Below are 17,463 nucleotides of genomic sequence, written 5' to 3'. Positions count from 1 at the left end.
ATAGAATGTGTATTTTACCACAATTTAAACATAATTTTAAACAATAGAGTTGGAGTCCCATGCTCACCCAAAATATAAAAATGGAAAAGGAAATTTTTTTTTTTGAGACAGAGTCTCGCTCTGTCACCTAGGCTTGAGTACAGTGGCATGATCTCGGCTCACTGCAACCTCCACCCCCCAGGTTCAAGCAATTCTCCTGCCTCAGCCTCCCGAGTAACTGGGACTACAGGCGCCCACCACCACACCTGGTTAATTTTTTGTATTTTTAGTAGACACGGGATTTCACCACGTTAGCCAGGATAGTCTCGATCTCCTGACCTCATGATCCTCCTGCCTCGGCCTCCCAAAGTGCTGGGATTACAGGTGTGAGTCACTGCACCCAGCCAGAAAAAGGAATTTTTAAGGGGAAACTAAACAACACATATTTGCCAGCTGCCCTCACTCTTTGACTGAGTGACCCTGGGGAAGTCACTCGACCCCTCTGAGCCCCAGTTCTTCTCTTTGTAAACTGGGAAGTTGACTGAAGGTCCTGGTGAGGGTAGAGCCAGGTGGCACACATAGCACAGAGCAGCCTGCCAGGGCCCAGCAGGCAGTCAATAAACACCTGCTTCCTCTGTCCTCTTTCTGGGCTTTCCTTGGCCTCTTTCTCTCAAACGGTCCTTACCTCTCTGCCCACTGAGCTCCTCTGGCCTGTATCAGAGGTCAGCCATCGAGGTCTGGACAAGGCAAGGGAACAGTGTGCCTGCTGGGGCCCCTCATGGGCCGTTAGTATAGTAATAATACCCCTGTGATTATTACTAATAATAACAGCATGGCTCTTACTTCCCTGCCACCAGGCACACAGGCCCTGCCAGCCCTAGAAATTGGGGCACTGTTGTCCCCATTAGCTGCAAATAATGGGCAGAGCTTCCTTGGCAGTGGTGGGGCCTGATTCCACTTCAGCCTCCTACTCTCTAGCCCTGGCTTTCCCTAGCCCTCTCTGAGGCCTGAAAACAGAAGAGGATGACTGGAGGCCAGGAGAGGCAGAACAGCCCCCCACCAACTTGTGCCAGATCGGGGCAGGCGGCCCAACCCTGGGTGTCCTGGTCCAGACATTGCTATGCTTGGGAGGGCAGTCTGGTGCTAGGCCTCAAGCCTGGGACACCGGAGATCCCCGTCCTATGCTCCCTGCATCTCTGCTTGCTGGTGATCATGGACGAGGTGTCGCGCCTCCTCCCTGGTGGTGGTTTCCTCTGTCCAGCTATTGGTGCTGCTGAAACCTTGCATGGATGACCCCCTTAAAAGGGCCCAGTCTTCCAGGTTCACAGTCTGGTAAGCAAGGGGCAGGGCTCTGCTCCCTGGGCCATGCAGCATTGACTGTGGAGCCAGCCCCCGGGCAGCCATGGCAGGCAGGCACTGCCACCCACCCCTGAAGCAGTCTCCTCCCTGGATGGCAAACCCCTAGCCGCCTCCCATTTAGATCCTTGGCCATCAGGACGGGGCTGTCCCCCCTGTCTGGACTCCCTGCACAAGGACCCAATCCTCCTCAACAATAGGAGAGTTACAGCAGTGACTTCATCAGGAGAGGTCCAGAGAGGAGTTGTGGGTGAGGGGACGAAGCTCTAACCTGGGAAAGATGCCAGGGAGCTGATCGCTCTGCAGCAGCTTGCTGGGGGACTTGGTGCCTGCCACCTACCCTCTCTGGGCCTCAGTTTCTTCAAAGGTAACAGAAGAAGCTGGTTGAGATCCAGATGACCTGCCAGAGTATATTTGTGTCTGGCCCGGGCTGGGCGCTGTGGCGGAGTAGTCACCATAACTTGTTTAGAGTTTACCTTGAGAGTTTACTATGATGAGGGAACCGAGGCTCAGAGAGACTGAGTAACTTCGCAAAGGTCACCCAGCTGGGGTTTGAGGGTGGGGCCAGGACGCAAACCTGTCCAGCCATCCAACCCTGTCCTTACCCACCATGCCACCGGCTGTGCGTACCTTAACAATCCATGGTGCAATGAGAGGATGAGATAGGACACATTGTGGCAGGGAAGAGCAGCTTTAGCAATTCTGAGACACAAGGCAGTCAGGGAGGCTTCCTGGAGGAGGAAGAAGCCTCTATAACCTTTGGGGAGGAACTTCAGATGAATGTCCCCATTCCTGGCAGGTTCCCTGCTTTCTTGAGCATGGAGGGCTTCGTTGAGGGATGGTTGACTGAAATCCTACTGACCCCCTTGTATAGGCTGGTAGGTCCTGTTATGTAGGAAGTTTCCCAGGCCCTGACCAGGGAGCCATTGAGAGATCAGGGGCTCCCTGGAAGAGGGACCTCCTCAGCTCCACGCCCACGTGGCCTGAGTAGTGATCAGGGAGAGCAGGTGTCTCACCTCTGCACGTGCTGAGCCCCCTTTCTGTGCCAAGCCCTGGGCCACAGCAGTGAGCAGGACAAAGCCCCATCTTGTTCTCCTGCAGGAGACAGACATTTAACACATGAATGCGTCCATAAATAATCTGAGTCCAGCTAATGGTGGGTGCTGGGAGGAGACGAGGCTGGGTAGGGGAGTGATTGCTGCATAGACAAAGTTCGGGTGCAGTGGGGGGAGTGCCGAGCAGTGCTGGGAGAGCTGTGGGGGAGGCGCAGGGTGGAGGGGGCTTTCCTCGGGAAGTGAGGCTGATCCGAAATCTGGCAGGGACTGAGAGGCCACTGGGCCCAGAGGAGACAGAAGAGTTCCAGGCAGGGGACTGATGTGCAAGGGCCCCGTGGCTCTGTAGCCACAGAGCCAGGGAACATGAGAGCCTGGAAGACACCGGGTGAGGCTGCAGTGGGGTGGGGACGGTGAATGCACAGTGCAGCTCAGAGCCGCTCCTGGGGATGACCCTACAGGCCTGCAGGCCACTGAGAGCCCGCATGAAGGGTCTCATATCAGGGAGGAATGACACACCACTTGTGCATTTTGGAGATGACACTAGCTGCCAGGTAGAAGATGCATTGGAAGGGCAGAGGGCTTGTGTTAGCCACTGCAATGTGCAGGTGAGTGGCCATGAAGCTTGGGCCAGGGTGGAGACAGGAGGAATGGATGGAAAGGGGCACTTGGGTGAGAGAGCCAGCAGGACCCGAGGTGGAAGGCCTGGGTGTCCTGTGCCTCACATTCTTGCTTTGCCCCTGCCCCTGACAGCACTCTCTTCTCCTCCCAGGCCTGCGGGTGCGCGAGGTGCAGATTGAGGTGTCGCGGCAGCAGGTGGAGGAGCTCTTTGGGCTGGAGGATTACTGGTGCCAGTGCGTGGCCTGGAGCTCTGCGGGCACCACCAAGAGTCGCCGAGCCTACGTCCGCATCGCCTGTACGCCACCCTGACCCCCACCCCGTCCCTGCAGGACCCTTCCCCATCCCCGAGGATGCTGGAGAGGGAACTTCACATCTGTGGGGCCTCCTCCAGCATCCCTGGCTGAGGATGCCTGTGGCAGAGACATCCCAGCACATGGATGCCAGCTCAGAGAGGGCTCCTAGACCCAGAACCTGGGCCTCTTTTCATCTACTTCTGTATAAAAGAAGCTGGCAGCTTCCTCCCCCATCCTGAGCCACTATGTGCTTAGGATCCCAGAGTCATAGAGGGAACCCTGTTCCCCTAAGTCTGCCTGGTGAGCCCCTCCTTTGGAGTAGAGGAAATTTCCCAGGCAAAGGACAGGTGGGCCCATGAACAGTTCCCTGGGTCTGCACTGCCACCCAGTGGCCACAGTGTAGCACATCAGGTTCCAGTTCTCCCCACACCTGACTGCCTTGGGACCCTCTCGCTTCTCCCAGACCTGCGCAAGAACTTCGATCAGGAGCCTCTGGGCAAGGAGGTGCCCCTGGACCATGAGGTTCTCCTGCAGTGCCGCCCGCCGGAGGGGGTGCCCGTGGCCGAGGTGAGCGGGGATGTAGAGACCACTGAGCACAGCCCTGTGGCCATGCCTGCGGAGGCCAGGCAGGCACCGTATTTACCATCAGCCATGGTGCTGGTCTCCCAGAGCCCTACCCCTTTCACAGATGAGATCGAGGCTTGGCAAAGAGAAGAGAACTGCCACCTCTGCAGAACACAGCAATGCCAGATCCCAGCTGGGTCTGCCACAGGCATAACCCCACAGGATGGGGTGGCTAGGGCAGAAATCCCTAGAACTCAGGAGCTCCTTAGGTGGACCTCCAGCTCGGTCTCGATCTTCTGCCCCACCCGGAACCCAAGGCCCCAGCTTTCTGGATGCCAAAGGGTCCTATCCTGCATGTGTATGAGTGTGTTCTTCCCCACGAGCTGGTCACCCCTTCCTGAACGAGCTGGTCACCCCTTCCTGAAACCACACAGTCTTTGGATTGCCTGTCCTCTCTCGCTATCCTTACCTCTGTTCCAGACATACTCCCTGCACTGGTGGTCCAGGGAGTAGAGCTGCATCTCAGCTTTGCCCAGTGGAGTGGACGGTTGGGGTAGTCAGGAGCCTGACTTCCAGCCTGGGATCAGCCCTGTCTGATCCCAAAACCGTGCACTCATTGCTCAGCCTCTCCCAGCCCAAACCCTCCTCTGCACAGTGGGCTCAGACAAACATCCCTAGCCATATATGCTAGGCACTTGGCATGCTGGTCTCTGCAACAGCCCTGCAAAGTGATGTTACCACTCTATCCTACAGCAGGGAAGCAGGGCTGGGAGGGGCCCAGTGGCCACCTAGGGTGAGGTAGCTGGTGAGTGGCAGAGCTGGGGTTTGTACCCAGGTCTGCCAGACCCGGGGACGTTCTTCCTATCACCTTCCAGGCTTTTTATCCTGGCTAGTAGAGCCGGGAGGAGTCAATGATAAAGACAGATACTCCTGGCTAGCGCTTATTTAGTTAGCTTAACTCAACTTACTCTGAGTACTGTTCTCGGCACCTTACACATTCTAACTCGTGTAATCCTCACGATGGATCCCTGTGGGGTAGGTGCTATTCAGTTCCATCTTGCAGTCGATGAAATTGAGGCCCTGAGTGGTAAGTCCCCTCCCAAGACCACTCAGCTGGCAAATGGCGCTCTTAACCCTGGAGCTGTACAGTGTCCAGTCCCACCGAGGCCCTGCCTCACTGCCATGACCGTGGTGTGGACCCAGGTAGAACTGCCCTTCTTCTGTTTATGGTCAGACCTGCCCTGGGCCCTCACTGCCCCCTCACTCCCACTCTTGCAGGTGGAATGGCTCAAGAATGAGGATGTCATCGACCCTACCCAGGACACCAACTTCCTGCTCACCATTGACCACAACCTCATCATCCGCCAGGCCCGGTTGTCAGACACTGCCAACTATACCTGCGTGGCCAAGAACATCGTGGCCAAACGCCGGAGCACCACTGCCACCGTCATCGTCTACGGTGCGGGCCTCTCAGAGTGGGAGGGGCAAACATGGTCAAGGGAGGGAGGAGAGCCTGGGGCTAGGTGGGACCCCTGGCTTGGTAGGGAGGATGCAGCCCAGAGAGGGGAAGTGAATTGACCAAGGTCACAACACAGCAAAATTCATGGCCAAGTTGGGCATTCCTGGGTTCCCAGCCAGGAGCACTCCCCAGTTCTCAGGATGCCTTGCCTAACTCTGAAGGAGAAAAACCAACTCTCTCCAAGTCTGGGGGCTGAGGCAGGACCCAGTCAGTACGCCCAGAGGCCTGTTGTCCTTGTAGAGTTAGGGACCAATGCCCAGGCTTGTGAGCTGTTCTCTGCTTCTCCCTTGGGCCCTGTGGGTGGGAGGAGTGGAGCCACAGCTGAGGTGACTTTACAGAGTTCTAGAAAGAGCCCTGTACTAGGTTCCAGCTCCAGGCACAGTCCCAGGCCCCCATTACTCCCGGGATGACCCTAGGCAACTGGCAGCCCTTTCTGGACCTTCCTTGCCATCTTACAACAAGGTGGGGCATAGACAGTGACTTCCCGGGTCCCCTCTGGTGCTGATGGTTGCAGCCCAGCTCTGCCTGCCACTTCTGAGTCTCTCACACTGTAGGCAGATGGGGTCTCACCAGAGAGGCCAGGCTTTGGCAGAGGGGCCTTGTCAGGGTGAGGGATAGGTTTGGGGGAGGGCAGAGGGTTCCAGAGCCAGGCCAACCAGGTGACAGCTGCCGCCTTGCAGTGAATGGTGGCTGGTCCAGCTGGGCAGAGTGGTCGCCCTGCTCCAACCGCTGTGGCCGAGGCTGGCAGAAGCGCACCCGGACCTGCACCAACCCCACCCCACTCAACGGAGGGGCCTTCTGCGAGGGCCAGGCCTTCCAGAAGACCGCCTGCACCACCATCTGCCCAGGTAAGGTGCCTTGTCCATGCCCAGCCCCACCCTGAACCCTGTCCCACTTCTGTATTGTGTGCCAGAGCCAGGACAGCCGTTCTGTCCCTAGCATGGAGAGCAGAAGGTGCTTGTCCCAAGCCCACAGCTGGCTGCCCAGGCTGACGAGATGCTCTGATCTCTGACTTATGCTGCCCTGGGCTGCTGGTGAGGTAGAGGCAGAGGGTCTGAGTGGTGGCCCCTTCTCCCTGACCCTCTAGCCTGGGCCTTCTGTCCTCCAAGCTGAGGGTTCTCAGTGTCAGTGTGTCAGCCCCAGGCCAAGGTTTCAGAGGGGCAGCCTCAGGGACAGCCTCTTGCCCCTAACTGTTAAGACACACCGTGGCCACAGACCCTATTCACACTGACAGCCATCCTCCTATTCCTCTCTCTGTGCAGCCCCTCTGCTCCCCTACCCCCACACATGTGCTGTGTTCTCTCCCTTGGGTTGTATGTTTGTGCCTACACTGTTTTTCTTTACCCTGGGTTTGTGTCTTTGTGTGTACATTGTGCACTGGGCTGTATCGTGTTGATGACCTTATGCATCTATCTGTACCCTCTTTGTCCACCTGCCAGGTGCATCTGGCTGTTCATTGGCATGGGGCTATGTGGATATCATGTGGATTTCTCTGTGTGGCACACGTGTGTCCTGGGTTCCTCATTTCCTTCCACAGTGTGTACGCATGCATGTGTGTTGGCGCATTGCTGTGTTCTGCACACGTAATTATGTGTGCACATGTCCCTGCGTGCACATGTCTGTGCGTGCACATACTCCTGTATGCCCTGCTCTTACAGTCGATGGGGCGTGGACGGAGTGGAGCAAGTGGTCAGCCTGCAGCACTGAGTGTGCCCACTGGCGTAGCCGCGAGTGCATGGCGCCCCCACCCCAGAACGGAGGCCGTGACTGCAGCGGGACGCTGCTCGACTCTAAGAACTGCACAGATGGCCTGTGTATGCAAAGTGAGTCACAGGGAAGGTGGGGCCCTGGGGGTGGGGACTCTGGAGCCATGTAAGGGTCCCCCAAACCCAGCCCCATGCCTCAGTGCCCAGCCTGCAGCATGGCAGTCCTCAGGGCCTCTGTCCCCCCACCACATCCATCATCTCATCTCATCCTTCCCATTGCCTTCTCTGCCACTATTTCCCTGTCACCTATGTCATTGTCTTTCCCTTTATTTCCCTTGACAGATAAGAAAACTCTAAGCGACCCCAACAGCCACCGTAAGTCCCCTTTCATGGCTGTCCTCTTTCCTCTGGGGGATCCCTGGTTCTCTTTGGCTGGCTTTTCCCGGGATCAGGGTGCAGGGCAGGGAGAGCTGAAGGTGCCGCCCTGCCCACCCTCCATGGGACCATCTACACCTGACACTGCATGTGTCTGCATCTCCATCACCGGCAGACAGGCAAACCCTTGGCTGACAGAAAAGAAAGGCCCTAGGACACCCTACTGAGCTTCCTCTCATAGGAGGGGAAACTGAGTCTCAGAGAGAAGAAGGGACTTGGCCAGAGACACAGGCAAGAAGTAGCAGAGTAAAGATTTGAACCCAAATATTTTTATAGCCAAAGCTGGTGTTCTTAACCATATGCCCTTGGCCCTCCTCTCTGGACCAGGGCCGGGGCATCACCACTGCAGTTCCCCCTCACGCCCCTTGCTGTACCTCCGCCCCAGCAGCTGGGCCAAGCCTCCCAAATGGTCTGTGATGCCCGCTGCCCTGCGTCAGCTCCGGGGGGCGTGCTCTCCAGCCCCAGAGGCTGCACCGCCACTGCAGTCATACCAGAGCAGCAAAGCCACTTGAGCAGATTGGCCCATGGTAATTAAACCACAATTTCCAGATAGTTCTGGAATCATAAAATCAGTGAGGCCCTTGGCCGAGCTCACTGGGGCTCGGGCTGGGGATGATTCGAGTGTAAATCACCAGGCAAGTGGCCCCAGTGTTAGTGAGGGCAACAGGAGGCAGAGCCAAGCTGGGGGAGCCATTTCTTTGCTGAGCCAGGAGCCCAGCCCTGAGGGGGAGCCCAAGAGTGAGGGCTGCTGAGGAGAGATACTGGGGGACAGAAGTTGGAAGTGGGCAGACATCCGGGGCTGGGAGCCATGCCCTGCCTTGCTGAAAGCCTCAGGCTGACCCCAAGTGCAGGGTGTGGAGGACTCCAGGCAGAGGAAGCAGGCCTACTTCTCTGAGGGCCCCCCAGGGAGGGAGTGCGTGGACAGGTGCTTCCTGGAGCTCCCGAAGGAAGCAAGGGGAAGAGCAGCCATCTTGGCCGCCAATTTTGCTCTCCCTGAACTGTCCAGTGTGGAAGCCACCAGCCATGTTTGGCCGTTTAAACTTTTATTTAGCTTAATTAAAATTAAATAATTTTTTAAAATGCAGTTCCTCAGTGGTACTGGCCACATTTGAGTTATTCAAGAGCCATACGTGACTAGTGGCTGCATACCGGATACTGCAGACATAGGATATTCCACCACTGTAGAAAGCCCCACCAGAAAGCCCTACTTCAGACCCTGCCACTTTGACCTTGAGGCTTCCTGCCTGGCCATGTTTGCCTGGGGGAGGAAAGTGTGGCCATGGGTTACCTCCCTGGGCCCATCCTTCTCCCCACATGCCCACCTCTTCTCCACCGCATTGCTGTGCATCTCATTCCACTCCTTCAGCTCCCCATCCCTCTACCTCCCACCCTCAGAGCATGGAATGGAAGAAGAGTTCAGAACAGCTACTTACAAAGATAACAGAGCCAGAAGAGCTTATCCACATACCAAGCTAACAGAGCCAGGGCCTTTGGTCCTATGGAAATTGCTGCAGACTCAGAGGTTTCAACCCCAGCGCTCACAGGGCAAATTATGTTGCCGCATGGCCCCGAGCCACAGACCCTGTCTCCTCAGCAGCGAGCAACAAGTTAACACATGGCGTGAACATGTTTGTTCTTTTCTTCTCATGCCACAACTAGAAGGGCAGTAAGGCAGGGACTTCGAGCCCATTTTACTGATAGAGAGGTTCAAGGCTAGCCTGAGGTTGCCAGCCTGTGTAGGCGGGGCTCAGACTGGAACTCAGCACCGTGCTGGTTGGCCCTGGGCCCTGCCCTTTCCAGGGACCCAGGGCCTCCCTGACTCCCCCAGGGCCTGGTGTCTGTGCTGCCCCTTATGTGGTCTTCCTGTCCCCGCAGTGCTGGAGGCCTCAGGGGATGCGGCGCTGTACGCGGGGCTCGTGGTGGCTGTCTTCGTGGTCGTGGCAATCCTCATGGCGGTGGGGGTGGTGGTGTACCGCCGCAACTGCCGTGACTTCGACACAGACATCACTGACTCATCTGCCGCCCTGACTGGTGGTTTCCACCCTGTCAACTTCAAGACGGCCAGGCCCAGTAAGAACCTGAGGATGTCTGGGGTGGTTGGCAGAGGAAGGATACCCAGAGGGCTCTGGTGGTACCCAGACCAGAGCCAGGCTCCTGACTCCCTCCCGGGGTTTTTCCATAGAGATAACTATGTGGATGGGTATGGATTAGAGAACTACAGAGAAGGAAGGGAGTGACCCAGGCTGCGGGATTCCCAAAGCTTCCTGCAGCTGGCAGCAATTGAGCCTTTCACAGCTGGACATTTGGGTGGGATTTTGCAGTGGGAGCTGGGCCAGTGAGATGGGGCACAGCTGGGTCTGACTATAGCCCCCACTCCTGCAGACAACCCGCAGCTCCTACACCCCTCTGTGCCTCCTGACCTGACAGCCAGTGCAGGCATCTACCGTGGACCCGTGTATGCCCTGCAGGACTCCACCGACAAGATCCCCATGACCAACTCTCCTCTGCTGGACCCCTTACCCAGCCTTAAGGTCAAGGTCTACAGCTCCAGCACCACGGGCTCTGGGCCAGGCCTGGCAGACGGGGCTGACCTGCTGGGGGTCCTGCCGCCGGGCACATACCCTAGTGATTTCGCCCGGGACACCCACCTCCTGCACCTGCGCAGCGCCAGCCTTGGTTCCCAGCAGCTCTTGGGCCTGCCCCGAGACCCGGGGAGCAGCGTCAGCGGCACCTTTGGCTGCCTGGGTGGGAGGCTCAGCATCCCTGGCACAGGTGAGCCCCTGCTCTGCTTGTGTGTCGGCCTGGCCTCAGCACCTCCTCTGCGGACTGCCCCCACACCCATCCAGCAGAAGACAGGGCTGCCCTAATCCCATATCACAGATGGGGAAAGGGAGGCCTGGTGGCAGGAAGTGAGTATAAAATAGAGAGGTCTGACTAGAAAAGCTAGGCTTCAGGCCTGCCCTCACTAGGGCAGAGGAACCTTGGACCAGCCACCTTCAGTGTCTCTGTTGTGTGAGAGAGAATAGTACTATGTAGTTCAGCAGACCTACAAAGCACTGTCCTAGAACTAGCAGCAGAGGGGCAGGGGCGCCCATCTTAGTTTGCAAAGCCAGCAATTAACAGCTTCCCAGCACCATACACTAAGCTAGGAGTAGGGCTGGCACTTGGACCTCCAGACCCCATAGCAATGTCAGAGACCCCTGTCTTCCTAGACAAGCCAGCACTGGTCAGTGGCCTGGCCTCTGCTTGCATCCAGTCCCCAGACCCCCTCCCACCCCTGGCTGGTGACCACCTGGAGCTCAGGAGATATCTTTCTCTCCCAGCCCCAAACTGGGGCCGATTTCCCAAACCCTTGTTCTCCTGAGCTCCTGGACTCCCTGCTGACCTCCCTCTCTCCCTAGGGGTCAGCCTACTGGTGCCCAATGGAGCCATTCCCCAGGGCAAGTTCTACGAGATGTATCTACTCATCAACAAGGCAGAAAGCACCCTGTGAGTAGAGCCCCAGCCCCTGCTCCTTTTTCTTCCTCCCATCCCTTGCTGCGTGCCCACACCTGGCGCCCCTTCTAAACCTGGTGCTAAGACCAAACAGTCTTCCAAGGAAAGCATTAATCTTACTGGGTCCATATTTAAAACTTGCAGAACCAATACCATAAATCATAAAACTCAAAGGCAATTGACAAGCTGGCTACAAGTATGACAAAGGGCTGAATATCCTTACTATGTAAAGAGACTTTGTAGATCAATAAGAAAAAGTAAACATCTCACTGTGAAAATGGGCAAAGGATATGAACAAGTGATTCACACACACACTCTCACACAAACACACTGGCCAGTAGGTTATGAGAAAATGTTCAGTCTAATTTGCGGTCAGAGAAAACTAATGAAAAAAAACATGAAGTATATTGGGATTTTATTATTATTGTTATTATTATTATTAAGGAATTTGCAAGGACCTTTTTCCAAATGATAATACCCTCTTGCTGGCAAGAGGGTGGGAACATGGCCTTCTGTGGCACGTGGGCGGGAGTAGAGATTGGAACCAGCTCTCTGGAGGGCACTTTAGCGTAACGTATTGAATACCTTCCAAGATTACACAACCTTGGAAAATGTAAGCAAGGAATTCTGAGCTATGATAATGTTGCAGTGAAACAGCAAAAATCTGGAAACAACCTCAAGATTCATGCCATTTTCTTTGCCTCCTTTGCCCCCATGACCTCTGGGAATGCAGAGTCCTGAGTGGCAAAGAGCTGCCCTCCACCTCCCGGGCCCTGGGCAGGCTTGGGAGCCCAGCAGGAGCCTGCACCTTTGCCGAGCTCTTCACTGCCTCCCTCCTACCCTGTGTCCTCCCCCAGCCCGCTTTCAGAAGGGACCCAGACAGTATTGAGCCCCTCGGTGACCTGCGGACCCACAGGCCTCCTGCTGTGCCACCCCGTCATCCTCACCGTGCCCCACTGTGCCAAAGTCAGTGTCGGTGACTGGATCTTTCAGCTCAAGACCCAGGCCCACCAGGGCCACTGGGAGGTGAGGAGCCAGGGTGAAGGTTGGCCCAGCTCTCCCAACCTTCCCAGGGAGGCAAAAAGAAAGCCCTTTTCCTCTGGCCCAGCCTCAATAACTGTGACCACTACCCCACCCTTGCTGTCCCCTACAGGAGGTGGTGACCCTGGATGAGGAGACCCTGAACACACCCTGCTACTGCCAGCTGGAGCCCAGGGCCTGCCATATCCTGCTGGACCAGCTGGGCACCTATGTGTTCACGGGCGAGTCCTATTCCCGCTCAGCAGTCAAGCGGCTCCAGCTGGCCGTCTTCGCCCCCGCCCTCTGCACCTCCCTGGAGTACAGCCTCCGGGTCTACTGCCTGGAGGACACACCTGTAGCACTGAAGGTAGGGCCAGCTGCAGGTGCCCACACAGCCCTGGCCGGCCAGCTGCATGATCCCTGCCAGCATCCCCCTCCCCAGGCTCATGGGCCCTCCCAGGAACCCTTCCCCACCACCAGCCTTATTAGGTCACGCATGCGGCCCTCACACACTGAAACAGCCTTGGGCACAGGGCCTGTCTCACCAAGATCCAGGTTAGAGGTGGGAGGCAGACCAGGGATCCCTGAAGGCTCTGATGGGGTCTGCCCCAGGACCGAGGGAGCATGAGACCAGGAGGGGCTTGGGCTGGTGGGGAGGGTCTCTGGGAAGGCTGACATGTAGGAGTTTCAGCAGAGAGGAGTGAAGGGCATTCCAGACTGACAGAAATGACTGCGTTTCATATGAGTTTCAGCTGAAAGGCATAGGGCATGTGTGAATGTGAGGGCAGGAGAGATGGGCAGGGCTCAGCCTCCCAGGAGCCTGTGACAAGGAATTTGGAATCCACGCGGCAGGAAGGGGAATGGACCTGGTAGACACCTGTTCACAGGTGCTCTTTAGAAAGCCCCTGTGGCTATACTTGGGGTGGGTAGATGAGAGGGGCTGGACCCTGGGCCACAGGGAGTGACAGCAGCCAGGAGAGGCGGGGCTGGATGCTGTGTGTGCTCAGTGGAATGGACAGACTGATGGGATGGGCAGTGGGAGGGGAAGTTAAGGCTGACAGCCAGGCTCCTAGCATGTGTAGAAGGATGGAGAGCCATGCCCCAAGTGAAGGAAGGGTCATGCAGATGAGGGGTGGTCGGGACAGGAGGGAGGGAAGCAGAGGGGAGGGTCTTATAGTACTGAGAGCCTGATGATGGCAGGTATGGAGCCCTGTGTTAGCACCACTATTCCCTGCCAGCCTTAGAGCCCTTGTGCATTCCCCCATTCTCAGGAGCTCAGGCTCATCCTGATGTAACCCTGGAAGCATACAGATACTTGGCTGTGTGTGAGCCCGTTCCCCTCCCACCTCCCATCTGCCCTCCTCAGTGCCTCATGGTCCTTTCCCATGGCTCCATGCACCTCCCATTTCTGCTTCCTGGCCCCATCCAGCTCCTTCATCTCCCAGACTCATGGGACTTGTCCCAAAGCCCACACTGCAGACAGCATAGGTGAAAGAGGCCCATGGGAGAAGGAGTGTCCCTTGCTGGGAGGACACTGGCTTGAGATGCCAGTGGTCCTGCGATGGGTGGGAGGTGCCTGGGAAGTGCTCCTGCAGCTGGATCTCTTGGTCCTGGGGCATTGGCTAATGGCCAGCTTTGGCCAGAGAGTGCTATAGAAATCAAGAGGGAAGTTACCAGGTTTTGGCCTGATGGCATTCTTCGTTTATTCAACCCTCCATCCATTATCCATCCATCTGTCCATCTGTTCATCCATCCATCCATCTTTCTGTTCATCTGACCATATACCCATTCAGTCAGCAGCCCATCTGTTTACCTATTCATTACTCTTCTATCTATTCATTTATCTTTTCTTCCATCTTTCTATTCATACACCCATCCTTGTACATCCATCTGTATATTCATCTGTCTATCTTTCTAGCCATCGATCTGTTTATCCATCCATCTGTCCATTTATTAGTCCCTCTAGCCATACGATCATCTGTGGATTCATTCATCTAGTCATCTTTCCCGCTGTCTGTCCATCCATCTATCATCCATTCATCTTCTCACACCATAAGCCCTCTGTGAGCTCTTGCAAATGCCCAGCCACGCACTCAGATGGGCCCCTGCCTCCTGCCCTGCAGAGTGCAGCAGAAGAGGCCCATTGGCCAAGTGTGATGGGTTCCCCTTCCCCATGCCCCTGGCCCACAGGAGGTGCTGGACCTGGAGAGGACTCTGGGTGGCTACTTGGTGGAGGAGCCGAAACCCTTGATGTTCAAAGACAGTTACCACAACCTGCGCCTCTCCCTCCATGACCTCCCCCACGCCCATTGGAGGAGCAAGCTGCTGGCCAAATACCAGGTGAGGGCTGGGCTGATGGGTGGGAAGGGGCAACACTTAAGGGCTGCCTGGGAAGACCAGCTCCCTCCCGGGCTCTGCCTCCCGGCTCTGCCCTGCAGCCTCCCTGGGTCTCTCACTGTCTCTGTCTTCTCCCAGCCCAGTCTCCAGGCTCCCAGCCATCCCCAAGCACATCCCCAAATTCAGGGCAGTGGGTAACCACATGTACACTTCTGCCCTGTCATATCCCTACACGCACAGACGCCTGTGCCCTTCATCCTCACAGAGGCTCCCCACCCTTTAGGGCATGCCCTCCTGGCAGACTGTCCATCTCATCTGTGACAGCCACAGCCTGCTGCTGCCCACGCAGCAGCACCTGAGACCATGAGGCCCCCCAGCCCCCAACACACACACCTGTGCCTTTCCTTCCCTCACGTACCCCGCCTCAGCTCCCTTCTGGAACTGAGGGTCTGACACCAACTCAGCTGGCTAGCTTAGGGCACTTGACCTCTCCCCATCTGGGTGGAGAGACCTGAACTGCCCACCGAAACTCCCTGAGCTCTCCCTGCATCTCCATTTCCATGAGGACAGGGCAGGCTGGCCTTGCCTGCCTGGTCCTGACCCCCTCCTCCTGCAGGAGATCCCCTTCTATCACATCTGGAGCGGCAGCCAGAAGGCCCTCCACTGCACTTTCACCCTGGAGAGGCACAGCTTGGCCTCCACAGAGCTCACCTGCAAGATCTGCGTTCGGCAAGTGGAAGGGGAGGGCCAGATATTCCAGCTGCACACCACTCTGGCGGAGGTGAGGGAAGGGGGGCCAGATATTCCAGCTGCACACCACACTGGCGGAGGTGAGGGAAGGGGGGCCAGATATTCCAGCTGCTCACCACACTGGCGGAGATGAGGGAAGGGGGGCCAGATATTCCAGCTGCACACCACACTGGCGGAGGTGAGGGAAGGGGGGCCAGATATTCCAGCTGCACACCACACTGGCAGAGGTGAGGGAAGGGGGTCAGATATTCCAGCTGCACACCACTCTGGCAGAGGTGAGGGAAGGATGGCCAGATATTCCAGCTGCACACCACACTGGCGGAGGTGAGGGAAGGGGGGCCAGATATTCCAGCTGCACACCATGCTGATGGAGGTGAGGGCCAGAGGACACCTCTAGGGTTTGGAGCTGGGCTGCAGCACGCAGACCCCTGTAGTTCCCTCTCACCTCCCAAGTCTGAGCAGACATTTGGTCATGTTTTGCTAACAAGCATCATGTATTGATTGAGTGTCATTCACATGCTTGGCATATACCAGAAAACTTACATGATCTCACTAAATCTTCACGAGCACCAGGAGATGCATGACAGATATGATCCCCACCTGGGAGGTGAGAACGTAGGTTTTAGGAAGGGCAAGGATTTGCACACTATGCACCAATGGCAAGACTGGATTTGAACCCAGGTTGATGCAAGGACCAGGCCTATGGTTCTCAACCGTTATAAACCTGGATTGAGATTAAATCCCAGGCCACCCAGGGTGACAGCACTAGATCCTCCTCGTGGGGCATTGTGAAGAGCACTGGATACAGGTCTGGACCCAGGTCTGCCACTAACTTGGCATGTGGCCATGAGCAGGCCACTCCCCTTTTCTAGACTTCACTTTCCACCTGTACAAATGGGTGCATGTGGATTAGACTGTGGCTGGGGCTCCTTGGGGCTTCCTAACTATGAGGCTGCATCTGCATTTGCCTGGGGCCTTAGGTAAGCATGGTACATCCCCTGAGGCCTGGAGGATGTCCATGCAGGCCTTGCCCTTGGGAACCGACCCTTCAAGGGAGAAGCCCCTGCCTGAACAGTGGGAGCCTGTCCAGAGGAGGTGGGAGTGACTCAAGGCTCAATGAGCTCACAGTCCAAGGGGAGGGAGGCTGGAGAGCAGTGCCCAGCGCTGTGCCCCTCTCACTCTTGGTCCCCACCCTTGCAGACACCTGCTGGCTCCCTGGACACTCTCTGCTCTGCCCCTGGCAGCGCCGTCACCACCCAGCTGGGACCTTACGCCTTCAAGATCCCGCTGTCCATCCGCCAGAAGATATGCAACAGCCTAGATGCCCCCAACTCACGGGGCAATGACTGGCGAATGTTGGCGCAGAAGCTTTCTATGGACCGGTGAGTATCCCAAACCACAGCCCACCCCCATCTGCCTTCGTCCTCAAGGTCTCACAGGGGCAGGCAGGGCAGGCAGCCTGACAGCCAAGACCAGCTCCCAGACCAGCCGCCCTTTTGCCACCATTTGTGGCAAATCAGGAACTTGGGATTGGATATGCAAAGTTCAAGAGTACTGCTCCCTCAGGGAGCATCATGCTCAGAGCACTGGTCCTCGAGCCGGGCAGACTCTCAGGCCCTGCTCTTTTCCCATTGTGAGGGGATAACGCTCCACCTGCCCATCTCACAGAACAGCAGGAGACTCAAAGCCAGGGCATCAGCTTGGTGCCATCATTGTCAGCACCTGGTGTCTAGGACAGAGAAGGTGCTCCGGAGATGCTTACTGACTGGCTGAGATACACTTTGGTGTCAAAACTCTTTTGGAGAACTTCAAATGCTGGATAAATGAATATAAAGCCAATGATAATAAGTATTATATGTATTGAAAGATGTGTAATAAACTTGCGTTGAGCAGATGCTTTAGATAAGACATTTACTAGAAATGAGTAGGACTTACAAAGATGGCTAAGGCTTTGTTCCTCCTATCAGGGGAGTTCATGGGAGCAGGAGGGAACACAGGTGGGAGGAATGAGCACATGCTACACGTGGTCATTCTGTCTTGGGGCCAGTGTCTTTCAATGATAATAACGATGATGATGAACAAGATAGTTACATGCTAGAGACAATGCTAGACCCTTACTTTATATGATCTTGGATCTTGTTGAGAGGTAACTGGCATTGTTCTAATTTTAGAGACAAGGAGACTAAGATTCTGAGCTCTAGGTTCTGACTTGCCCAGAGCCACACAGACCGCAACACAGTAGCTGGAATTCAGACCCAGGACAGTAGGACACCAAAGCTCACAGCCTTCCCACTTCCCCTTGTGCCCCTTCACCCCCAGACTCCAGGAAGGAGCTA

The 17,463-nt window shown here is 56.3% G+C and overlaps 2 protein-coding genes across 6 annotated transcripts in view; one reads left to right on the top strand and one right to left on the bottom strand.

The window, feature by feature from the left end:
* PCBD1 (pterin-4 alpha-carbinolamine dehydratase 1) overlaps positions 1–17,463 on the bottom strand; it is a 1,172,580-nt gene that overhangs the window by 410,149 nt on the left and 744,968 nt on the right. The gene's annotated exons all lie outside the window — the stretch shown is intronic.
* Positions 1–17,463, top strand: part of UNC5B (unc-5 netrin receptor B) — an 88,171-nt gene that overhangs the window by 69,839 nt on the left and 869 nt on the right. The window contains exons 3-16 of one of the 2 annotated variants that reach the window (XM_050803597.1): positions 3,160–3,303; positions 3,765–3,868; positions 5,144–5,324; positions 6,065–6,232; positions 7,043–7,207; positions 7,433–7,465; positions 9,401–9,595; positions 9,908–10,297; positions 10,927–11,014; positions 11,878–12,046; positions 12,174–12,407; positions 14,231–14,380; positions 14,994–15,158; positions 16,328–16,509. In XM_050803597.1, coding sequence (XP_050659554.1) covers positions 3,160–3,303; positions 3,765–3,868; positions 5,144–5,324; positions 6,065–6,232; positions 7,043–7,207; positions 7,433–7,465; positions 9,401–9,595; positions 9,908–10,297; positions 10,927–11,014; positions 11,878–12,046; positions 12,174–12,407; positions 14,231–14,380; positions 14,994–15,158; positions 16,328–16,509 — 2,368 coding nt within the window. The remainder of the gene's footprint in view (positions 1–3,159; positions 3,304–3,764; positions 3,869–5,143; positions 5,325–6,064; positions 6,233–7,042; positions 7,208–7,432; positions 7,466–9,400; positions 9,596–9,907; positions 10,298–10,926; positions 11,015–11,877; positions 12,047–12,173; positions 12,408–14,230; positions 14,381–14,993; positions 15,159–16,327; positions 16,510–17,463) is intronic. The other variant, XM_050803598.1, reaches the window with a different exon arrangement.

This window comes from Macaca thibetana, chromosome 9 (assembly GCF_024542745.1).
Source record: "Macaca thibetana thibetana isolate TM-01 chromosome 9, ASM2454274v1, whole genome shotgun sequence".
NCBI lineage: Eukaryota > Metazoa > Chordata > Mammalia > Primates > Cercopithecidae > Macaca > Macaca thibetana.
The sequence above is the reverse complement of the archived record's forward strand: the minus strand, read 5'-3'. Positions and strand labels throughout refer to the sequence as shown.